The following is an 11,119-nucleotide window of genomic DNA, read 5'->3' on the forward strand; positions in this document are numbered from 1 at the left end:
TACCATCCCCCACCCCTCTTTCGGTAACACCCCTCTTTCGGTAGCGCAATTGAAAAAGTTCCCACCAAAAGTCTGCCATTTGAACTACACAAAATATGAGCAGAACTCAAGAATATAAATATGAAAATTATATCATTCTATAGAGAAATGAATACTCGTATCTGTGCATGCGCTTTTGTACTACTTCGCTACATCTAGTGGTGACAGGAAGGGCCTTAGAGGCCGCCGTGACTTCGGCCACCGTAGCTGTCTCCACCTCTGAGACCTTCTCCTCTGTTACGGGGTCAGCACTGTTGGCACAGGTGCTGGGCGTAATTGATGTAAATTGAGCTACAAAGAGTGTAAAGGGGAGACGTGTCTACATCGCTCCCTTTAGGAGTCGTGTCCGTGGCGCTCGCACGTGACTAGTCTGGCCATGCCAGATCTACACATCGGGGCGTAGCCCCTTACATCCTCCTCGGTCGCATAATTCAGCACAACGGGCATTTCTTGACTTCTACTTCGGGGAATGGCTTCCTGAGCCACCAAAGCTTCACTGAGAGTCATGATCGATCTGATCGGGTTCGGAATCGCTCTCCTCTTCTTGCTTCTCTGCAGCCGGGCCACTTCTGCCTCCAGCTTCGCAATTCTGTTGCTGTGCTCAGAAACCATTTGTTCTTAGGCTTCAAAGCCTCTAGCTATCACGGCATGACGCCTCCAAGTGCCAGGAAACCTTGTTCTTTCCGAAACCGCGAGTCTAGCGGCTGGTTCTTGGGTGTATCACTAGGAGCCAAAAGTGGCGCAGAATTTGTAGATGTCTCTACCGTATATGCGTGAGTTTCTGCATGCCGCAATACCTTGGATCGTGAGATTGGCCAATTTCTAGTGGGCAATTATAGTAGTAGTAGTAGTATTGATTACCGTCTGGGACATCCCTAAAAGGGCAAAAGACGTGCTAGGCTAGAGAAGACTAGATACATAGAATATCCCGAGTACCTGGACTAAGGACCGTGTGTAGCACCTAACCACTCCATCTAGCAATTCTGAGGCTCTGAGGCCGGTCGGAAATTCGGGGCCTTCCCCGTCAGCGGGTTCCAGGCACGGCAGTGAAGCCGTAATAGTAGTCAGTCTTTGGCCGAGGCCGGGTGACTGAGAAAGCCCACGAAGTCATGGGCCGGCCGCAAGCCCTCGAGGAGGGCCTACGGGGCAGAAAGAAAAATAAAAGAAAAAGGAAGCAGAGAGTGTAGCAATGTTAGTCGGGGATTCGCCCCGATGGCGATTGTCTTCTCCCGCAGGAGCGTTCGGGGCCACTTCGTGGTTATGACAGTCGGCGAAGTCCCCGTGCCTGCTCCTCGTAGCAAGCAGGTGGTGGAGGTGTTGTCGATTGGTGTGCAGCTCCGGGGGACACCCGGGTGAGGCCTTGAGCTCTAGGCTCTTGTAGCTCCTCGGGGCCCCCGCGGCCCACCAGTCCAGAGGAAGTCGTGGCCGCTGGGCGGCAGAAAGGGCCGCAAGGCGGCAAAGTTCGGAGCCGCGAGACGGCAGAAGGAGGCAGAGCCGCAAGGCGGCAGAAGGCGAGGCCAGCCAGTAAAGGCGGCAGAGGGTGCGAGGCAGCGCGAGGCGTGCCAGGAAGGGCGAGAAGAAGTCGGGCCGCGAGGCGGCAGAAGAGGTCGGGGCCGCGAGGCGGCAGAAGTCGAGGCCAGCCAGTAAAGACGGCAGAAGAAGGCGATGCCGCGAGGCGGCAGAAGGCGAGGCAGCGCGAGGCATGCCGTTATTCGAGACCAGCTTCCCAAGAGGAGACGAACTCTCCAAAGTCTGCCTTTTGGTGCTTGCTAGAGCACCGTTAGGGCTAGAGAGGCAGAAGCATGGTCGGGTGACCTGAAAATAATTATCCACTAACAGGCTGCTAACAGCCCGCAGAAGAGAAGAATTTTTACAGGGGAGAGTTGCTAGTGGGCAATTGATATGCGGGCCCAACCGGTTTACTACGGGGGCGCTCTTTATACGGGCGGCGGCTTTTGATTGGGCCAGAAATTCTGCCAAGGGTCTGGAGCCCCACCTGCCAGAAGGCGGGGTGACATCCCAGACGTGTCGGCCTGTAGTCAAACCGACTTCCCCACAACCACATTTCTGTCTGAGCAACTATAATTTGATACGGTTGAGCACCAATCGGTATGACGTTGCAAGAAGAACGAATCGCTACCAACAGCGGCGACGGCTGTATTGGATCCTTGCCTCCTTGCAAGCGTCGTAGACTTGCATCTCAGGCTTGGCCTCGGCCTCCTTTCGATCCTGAACCGTATTACGGCCTTAACGATGACGATGCCTCATACAATCTCTTCGCGACATAGCCGGAAAGCTACTTCACTAGCCTGCCGAGACCACACGGCTCTCGTGGCGTCGACGATCCCTGGTGGAAACTACGCCAGTCACAAATATTCTTGGATGATAGCTTCCGAGGAGGTGGGGCTCGGCGGTTGTTCACCCCAGGAATTCCTGGCCCAGATAATCTCGAGAGACAGCGTCTACGCCGCCTCTCGAAGGTGGAAGAAGTCGATGCTCGCAAGGAGATTGTGGCCCGCTTCCAGTCTGCCTTGATCTTGGCCTGGGAGCTGGCGGAGACAGATTCCTTATTGGCTCGCGAGTTGGCCAAGTGTCGAGAAGACTCCGGCCTGGGCCGAGCTCCTTCGGAACGTGGAGACGATCACCATGGCCCCGTCCTGTCTCCCACTTCACTAGCATCGTCGTTCAGCCAAGATGGACAGGAGTACGAAGAGTGGAACGGCTTCTCTGACGGGGAGTGTGGCGATTATAGCGACGTTGAGCCTATTCCCAATCCGCCAATCCCCGGTACTGCAGCTCCATCGATCGAGGCCCTTCACGCAGAGGTGAACGCATTCGCGAAGGCGAATGGGTTCGGCGTTGTCAGGCGCAATGGCACGGGAAGTCAAATAAGGAAGACACGCTACGTATTTGAGTGCGATCGGTATGGTCAGCCACGCCCATCTAGAGGGTCTGGGCTTCGCCAGAGGCGGTCCCGCAAGTGCGGTTGTAAGTGGAAGGTGATCGCGGAAGCCTTGGAAGGGAATAACTATATGTGGACTCTACGAGCATTGCCTGATCCCGAGCACGGCCGGCATAATCACGAACGGAGTATTAGCCTCTCCGCGCACCCAGTCCACGGCGGCTGATACACTGGCGCCCGGGCGCCATTTTAGAATTGGCGCCCGGGGCGCGTTTTCTGACTAAGCCCCAAAACCGTGTTCCCTATTGGTGTGTGCGAGACGCATTCTCCCAGCAATTGAGTCGCCAAGCAGCCAGATGGCTGAAGCAAATTTTGTCGACGATGTCCTTCCACCGGAGGGCATATACGAATCACGAGAGTCTCTTTTTGCGGCCATTAACTCTTGGGCGAAGCCTCGAGGATACGCATTCACGTAGGGGTGATAGACGAAGGTGAATTTTTTGAAGATTTTGAATGAAGGATGAATCAAATGAATTGAATTTTTTGGATCTTGATTCAAAATCTTCAAGCTCCAATTTTCGCGATTCAAGTTGGGTTTGGGCCAATTCAGGCCATTCATGAATAGTTTGAAGGAATCCCCCTAAACGAAGTGAATTTGGTGTGTACCTAAGCGATTGCAAAGATACCTCGAAAACGCCAATAAGTAGTATATGGTTTTATAGCCTTCTGGGAAGTCTCTCGATAATCTCGAATATTACAAAAATTAACTTACATAAATACTGATCCGCCCGTCCTAGGCAAATGGACCGAAAATAAGCACTTTCAAAAGCTCTGCCGAATCCTCAAAATATATCGGTCCAACGCGTTCGAATCCGCGATTGTACACAGTTACACACTTGTAGAGCCTCAATCCTCCGAAGCCTCCATTGTATCTGGACAGGGGGTTGATATCGCAGACTTATCGGCTTGGGAGGCAGGAGGTTTGGGGGGTAGGAGGTTCGGCGGGAGCCTCGGTAGTAGCCTCGGTGGGAACTTCCGCCGGAGCAGGGGGTTGAGGAGGAGGATTCTCGCCTGAACGCAGATTAGCATATACACAAACAATGAGGGTATATTCACACCATCTACCAGCTTGCCCGGAAATTGGAATGTGGTCTGGTCTTCAAATAATAGAGCGTGCCGTTGTTGGCGGCGTTGTCTCCCGTAATGGCGAGAAGCTTTGGCTTGAGCCTGAGCTCCTCAAGTGTCTTCTCAACTATCTCGTGTTTGCCAGTGTGAGATTTTTGAGCTCGATAAACTCAATAACCTCCTCTCTCCTCAAACTCCGGCGTAATCCAGTGCGTAATAATGGCGAAAATAGGCACCCGATTCGGTGCTGTCCAGATATCAAGGGTGAGCGAGATGGTAGCACAATTGTACTGAAGCTCGATCTTCAGCTTCTCTCTGCGTTCCACAAAGTCTGTGTAGATGTGATTGCGTAAGGTTATACGGCTCCTGTACACACAGGTTGTATTGTGAGCCAAGAACATCTCTTGGAAAGCAGGAGTCTCAAGTTCTCAACAACAGAGAAGGGTTGTCGGTGTTTTACAAACCACTGGCGGATAGACTCCTTTGCCGTGAGCCTTGCTCTTTGCCTGGGTCGACCGCTCCATGCATCTACCTCTGTATAATCTCCTCCACCAATGGCGCGGCCGTATCCATTGATTCGACCGTGGTGAGACTCCTTCGTAATACTGTGGGATTTTAAATGGTCTCCCATGCCAGAGGTAACCCTCGGCGGTTCGATTCAAGGACCTGGAATATCTTCCGAAGAGTAGAAGGATTTTGAAGGCACTCTATACAAGTCCACCGGAACTCTTGGAATATTTTCGGTCCATCCTTGTACTCCGAGTAAAAGCTTCTGTCTATGGCTTCCTCTGCATGTACCAATAAACGTGGCTATTCTTGTCTCTCTTCTTGCGAACATGCTTCTGTTTGTTGTCGGCCCACTTCTTGATAAGTCTGGCTTTCTCTGCGAGCGTCATGTGACTACCGGTACTGTTCAATGGCGGCTCTGATGTATCCGCGTCAGGCATGTCATCATCTGACTCACAGTCAGGATGGCCCGGGGGCGCGCAGACAATCGTATCTTTGCCAGTCGGAGGAGGGACGAAGGAGCCGGAGTTGTGCTAGGATCAGGGCGCGCGCGCGGGATTCTGAGGTTGAATTGAGGGCGTTCAATGCGGGCATAACTCTGCGTTGGCAATTTACGCCGGGTCCTAGGAGCAAAGAAATTCGCTGCGGCAGCTGTTTTCGATTCAGCAGGGGCCATACTATGTATCATGTTATAATTAGCTATCGGTTGGACAGTAATGAAGTTTTACCTGGTCTAGGCTAAAAGGCTCGAGAATGGACGTGAGACAGGTAGTCGGGACGACACCAAATAACCCACAATAAAGTATAACGGAGTCGAGGTTGAACGGGTGGGATAGGTCGTCGGGCAGGACGTTGATTCGGGGGCCGACCCGAAGCCGCTGTCGGAAACATCGAAGCAGGAATTAGGCGAGATCGTCGTAAAATAATGTCGTGACAGTTGTCGCGAAGACCGTTGCCCAATGCAGGCAAAAATGTGGGATGGGCTGACGACCGTGTCTTTCCGACAGTAGAATTAACAGGTGGTCAATTGAGCGCGAATAACGCGTCTAAACGCGGCTAGTTGGCACAACATATCCTTATCATGCAGATGTTTCGGTACTTTCTGATCGGGCTAGTTTGTGGACAAGCAAGTAGCAGTCATATTGGGCTCGATGAGTAGATAAGTCCCTAACAGTCTCCAAATCGCGAGATGACGCAATTCGTGTCACGTCCAATTGTTCGCGCAGTATTGAGACGTTGAGGATCTGAACGCGTTTTCTAATCAGTTTGCCGGAGGCTGTTTAACGGTATAAGTCTTGTATTATATTTCAAAAATTTGGGCTGCCGAGCTTAATCTGTGCTTGAGATGTAGTTTTGCAAGTAGCAAATGACCGATCTATTTATTGCCTTCAGGATGATGTGGCATTTCTTGAGCAAATGTTAAGCACAGATATCGAGAGTTATATCACCCGAACCAGAAAATCCAGAACATTCGAGTGATACTACATTTAAATGGTGTGCATTATAAAATGGCACTGTTCATAAGCTTCATGGTTTTTGATACTCCGTATAGGGTGGCAAGACTGCTGAAACGGTGGGCGTATCAGGCACTGTTAGGTCGTTATACCAACATATATGGACGCCCTAACTACCCCACTTCCAACCCACTGGGATTTTCCCAGTGGAGTGTGGACGGCGGAATCCAACTGAAACACGCACAACAGACTTTTAAATACGCAGTGCGTCATCGCATGGGCGGCCGATTTCGAAGTTACCATGTCCGCGCGGGGCGAACCCCTTGCTCCTGTCAGAACGGTGGTTCTGTGGCGTGCCTAATGGGGAAAGTGCATTGTGGAATCTATTGGTATTGTGGGAATCATGCTCGTCAATTGTATCTAGATCACACGGTCAGCATGTGGCCTTAGGGTCACGTGTGCGGCTGAGGCTTGCGTGGCTATATCTTCCACGCTGGCCTCTCCTCCTAGATAGAAGACAATCCTCATAGCATAATACGACACACCGGTTGAACGACGTTCCCAGTTTGTCTCATGCTCGAGCCCTGCCAACAGGTATGATGGGGTCAAAGCAGCTTGTTTCTTGATGTGTACGTGTGTGTCTGCTTGTTGGAACGGCGCAGCAGGAAGGGCGGCATGGGTCACCTGCCAGGTCACGTGGGGCATTCAGCCGAGATTTCTGCGGGCCCAAAAGGGGCACATTCCTAGCCGGAAGGGGGCAACACACATCGCCTTTACACACACAGCCGTGCATATAGCTCCATTGACCTCTTCTGTGTGCCCACTATCGTTGCCACCTTCCTCATTCGGACGAGCCGCAGAACCGCTGTTTCTGACACTGCTCAGAAAGAAAAGGAGGCCCTTGGTGGGTGGCTTTGGGCATTAGCCCATTCCTCCCCTGTATGCCCCCTTGGCTGGCAGCTGCGAAGCGGGGTGATCCTTTTTTTCACCGTATATTTCGACCATATCGCCATTCATTCAAGATTTTGATGAATGAATTGAATAAAGACTCCTGATTTTTGATTCATCGAATTTGAAGACCTTACCCGATTCGGCTTCATTCAATTCAAGGGTCCCGAGGCCGATTCGACTTCAAAATCTTCAAATATCAGCCCTACATTCACGACAGGAAAGTCTTCAAAGACCCCAAGCGGCCGGGTCAAAATAGTGTACGCATGCGATCGCAACAGACTACCACCGAGCAACTCTACCGAACGAGCACGCCGTACCTCGAGTCGAAAAACAGGCTGCAGGTTCTCGGTTCTGGCCAAGCAATCATTGGATGGAAGAACGTGGGTACTCGGGCATCGGCCTGACAAAGAGTGCGCCCAGCATAATCACCCACCCAGCGAAGACCCATCTGCGCACCCAGCACATCGCCGCCTTGAAGAGCGAGATGCCACAACTATTTCGAATCTGACAAAGTCTGGCGCTGCTCCTCGAGATATCAGGACATATCTCCATAATAACTCAGATACACTCGCTACTCAACGAGACATCTACAACCGTATTGCGGCCACCAGAAGAGACCTACGTGAAGGCCAGAGCAGTATCCAAGCATTGGTTGACCAATTGCATGACGAGGGTTTTTTGTGCCGGGTCCAATTGGATTCGGATAATCGGCTAACAGCTATTTTCTTCGCCCACCCAGACTCTGTTGCGTATCTCCAACACAACCCGGATGTCTTGTTGTTGGATTGCACGTACAAGACAAATAAACACGCGATGCCACTCCTTGACATGGTTGGAGTAGACTCTTGTCAGCGTTCTTTTTGCATTGCATTTGCATTTCTCTCCGGTGAATCGGAGGAGGACTACTCATGGGCATTACAACATCTCAAGTCACTCTATCAGCATGAGCTGCCTTCCATCGTCTTGACCGATCGATGCCTAGCTGCGATGAATGCTGCGGCAACATGGTTCTCTTCTTCTCAAGCACTACTTTGCCTCTGGCATGTCAATAAGGCAGTCCTCCAGCACTGCCGGCCTGCCTTTACGCTGGTGGGCGACCAAGCGACAAATCAGGCAGGGGACAACGCTTGGGATGAGTTCTATGCATTCTGGCACTCGATTGTGGCTTCGCCAAGTGAAGAGATATTCGAAGAGCGCCTGACTCAGTTTGAGCTTAAATACGGCGATGAATACTCCGATTCAGTTGGATACATTAAGACGTACTGGCTCGAGCCGTACAAAAAGATGATTGTCAAAGCATGGGTGAATAAGCACTTGCACTTCGGCAACATAGCTACCTCGAGGTAGGGAGACTGAGTCTTTAACAGGAAATGAATATTAATGCATATCTGTTAGGGCTGAAGGCATCCATTCATTGATAAAGTCACATATCAAGACCTCTACATTCGACCTCTTCGACGTCTGGCAAGCAATGAAACACGCCATCACGAACCAACTGAAGGAACTCAATTATATTCGAGTGTCTCAGCAACTGCGGACGCCCCTCGACGTCTCCGGGGTGATGTTCGAGGCAGTGCGGGGCTGGGTTTCGCACCATGCTTTACGCAAGGTTCAAGAGCAGCGGCAATTGCTCCAAGGGTCACAAAAAGCTCCTTGCACTTTGACTTTACATCCTCACATGGGCTGCCATGCTCACACACGCTAAAGAGACTAGAGGAAGAAAAGCGAAACCTTTGCTGGAGCATTTTCACCCTCATTGGCACTTGAAGCGTGATATAGTCCAGCCACGGCCTGTCCTGGAACCAAGACGAGCCTCAAAACACCTTAATGTGAGACACGGTCAACCGACGACGAGCACTAGACGAGGATCCTCCGGATTTGAGATAGTCGAGGCTAGCAGGAGAGCTCCCAGTAAATGCAGCAGATGCCACACGGTTGGCCATATTATGACCTCAAGGGACTGCCCGCTAAGGTTTAAGGCAGCACAGGTCTTGGATCCTGTCCCGCAGCTAGATGCAAATCCTGGACTAACCACAGTTTCTGTTCCGGCTGATCCAACAGAGAGTGCGTCGGTGTCACGAGAGATACCTTTCACCAATGCTATCCAATGCCCTGGAGAAGCCATTCGGCCCTCTTCTGCTGGTTCACACGCCACATTTACCTCCCCCAGTCCACCAGACTCACCTATTGCTCCCTTCCCCTCTGTCATCCCGGATTTCCCAGCTGGAGCTATACAAATCTCAGCAGGCGAAGAGTCTCTGGTTCCTGAGCCACCGGTTTTGCACGACCCTCTCTTATCACCGCCGAGTTACGACTCCCCAGAAGCCATCTACGGCAGATATGTTGCCGCAAGGAACGCATGGTACGCAGCGCAGCCCGCCGGCAGCATCAAGACCAACCAGAAATATCGCAGGGCGATGGGGCTTGTACTCAGGTATGACAAACAGAGCTATGAATGGTGTTTGGACTACAAACAAATGTCCAAGCGCTGCGTCACTTCAACAGGATCAAGGGAATGGACGAAGGAAGAGAGGATGGCGTATCTGGACTGGAGTAAAGCCGAGGATGAACGCGTTGAAACCCAGGTCGCCAAGGAGATGGGTAACAATCCCTGGCAAATAAGAGAAGAGGTGCGAAAGACATCTGGGAGAGCATTGAACGGGACAGCAGGAAGCAGCAAGCCTTGCATACGACTACCAACTCGGTAGAACAGTGTATCGTAGTCAAATTGTAATAATGTCCTTTTTGGTATGGCCGAATTGCTGAACGAGCATAGGTATAAACGAAGCTTGCGTTGCACATGTGTGCTATTAGGGGACACGGTTTTGGGGCTTAGTCAGAAAACGCGCCCCGGGCGCCAATTCTAAAATGGCGCCCGGGCGCCAGTGTATCAGCCGCCGTTCCCGAGGGCAAGCTCGCGTAACGCTGTCTCACTACCAGAGTTGAAAGCCACTCCCACTCATTCCGTGTACCCGTCTCGCGAAGGAGAGATCAAAAGTGGGCATAAAAGTGAATAGAGGGACTTTTCGTAGTAGATTCTCAGATGATCTGATAGTCCGTTTGATTCATGTGTTGATTGCTCTGCCCCCGGTTGCCATTTTCCCGTCCAAACAGCCCCTTTTGTATCCCTCCAAGCTTCTCCCAAGTTGATATCCCGTTTTCAGGTATAGTATACATTCTATCAGAAAGAGGGCACTTTTTGCCACTTACTGAAGGCCACGTAAGTCATCTACGTCAGCAACATCAGCTGATTGAGCTCGATAAACTCAATAACCTCTTCTCTCTCCTCAAACTCCGGCGTAATCCAGTGCGCAATAATGGCGAAAATAGGCACCCGATTCGGTGCTGTCCAGATATCAAGGGTGAGCGAGATGGTAGCACAATTGTACTCAAGCTCAATCTTCAGCTTCTCTCTGCGTTCGACAAAGTCTGTGTAGATATGATTGCGTAAAGTTATACGACTCCTGTACACACAGGTTGTATTGTGAGCCAAGAACATCTCTTGGAAAGCAGGGGTCTCAACAACAGAGAAGGGTTGTCGGTGTTTTACAAACCACTGGCGGATAGACTCCTTTGCCGTGAGCCTTGCTCTCTGGCATTAACTCACGAGGGCGCAGCTAGCTACCCCCAATAAGTACAAGAACCCAAGTCTCACTGCAGCGGGCCAACCTGGCTCGGAGTCTATGTCTGCCCATACGGTCCCGCTTGTGCAGGGCAACAGGGTATACAACTCCGGCTGGTCTTACGCGAGCAGCAGGGTGAATTCTGCAGCCACGATTCTTGTAGAACCTCGCCGCGCGGTAGGACAGTCCTCCATTTGTCGGGCAGATGGTATCGTAGAGGTACCACTTCCCGGCGTCTACACTCGCGAATGCCATGATTGACGTAATAAGTGGGTTGAACTTCATCGTGTCGAACAAGAGGCGGGTTTTTGAGATAAGTACTTGTGGGTTAATACTGGTTGGATGCCGGGCCGTTCACTAAGATTACTAGGCCGAGCGGAAAGAAGACTGATAATGTGTCTTGAAATCTTTTGGCACGCGCGACGTGCCGGTTTGAAAAATAACCACAACAGAACCAGTAGCTTAAGCTGTCTTGATTGATAGGTAGTAAGAGAAAAAGAAATATTCGAAGCGGCTGA

General features: G+C 51.4%; 2 protein-coding genes across 2 annotated transcripts; one reads left to right on the top strand and one right to left on the bottom strand.

Moving 5' to 3' along the window:
* Positions 1 to 2,298: 2,298 nt before the first annotated feature.
* HRG_01605 (uncharacterized protein) lies at positions 2,299 to 3,167 on the top strand (the record flags this gene model as incomplete). Its single annotated transcript, XM_044860076.1, has 2 exons — positions 2,299 to 2,404; positions 2,482 to 3,167. The coding sequence occupies 2 exons, from the start codon at positions 2,299 to 2,301 to the stop codon at positions 3,165 to 3,167; spliced, it is 792 nt and encodes a 263-aa protein (XP_044723709.1).
* Positions 3,168 to 4,062: 895 nt separating this feature from the next.
* On the bottom strand, positions 4,063 to 5,013 carry HRG_01606 (uncharacterized protein; the record flags this gene model as incomplete). The annotated part of the gene is made up of 4 exons (XM_044860077.1): positions 4,063 to 4,193; positions 4,245 to 4,397; positions 4,466 to 4,710; positions 4,865 to 5,013. The coding sequence occupies 4 exons, from the start codon at positions 5,011 to 5,013 to the stop codon at positions 4,063 to 4,065; spliced, it is 678 nt and encodes a 225-aa protein (XP_044723710.1).
* Between the last annotated feature and the right edge of the window lie 6,106 nt (positions 5,014 to 11,119).

The sequence above is a fragment of the Hirsutella rhossiliensis genome (genome assembly GCF_020360975.1).
Source record: "Hirsutella rhossiliensis strain HR02 chromosome Unknown scaffold00002, whole genome shotgun sequence".
NCBI classification, from domain to species: Eukaryota; Fungi; Ascomycota; class Sordariomycetes; order Hypocreales; family Ophiocordycipitaceae; genus Hirsutella; species Hirsutella rhossiliensis.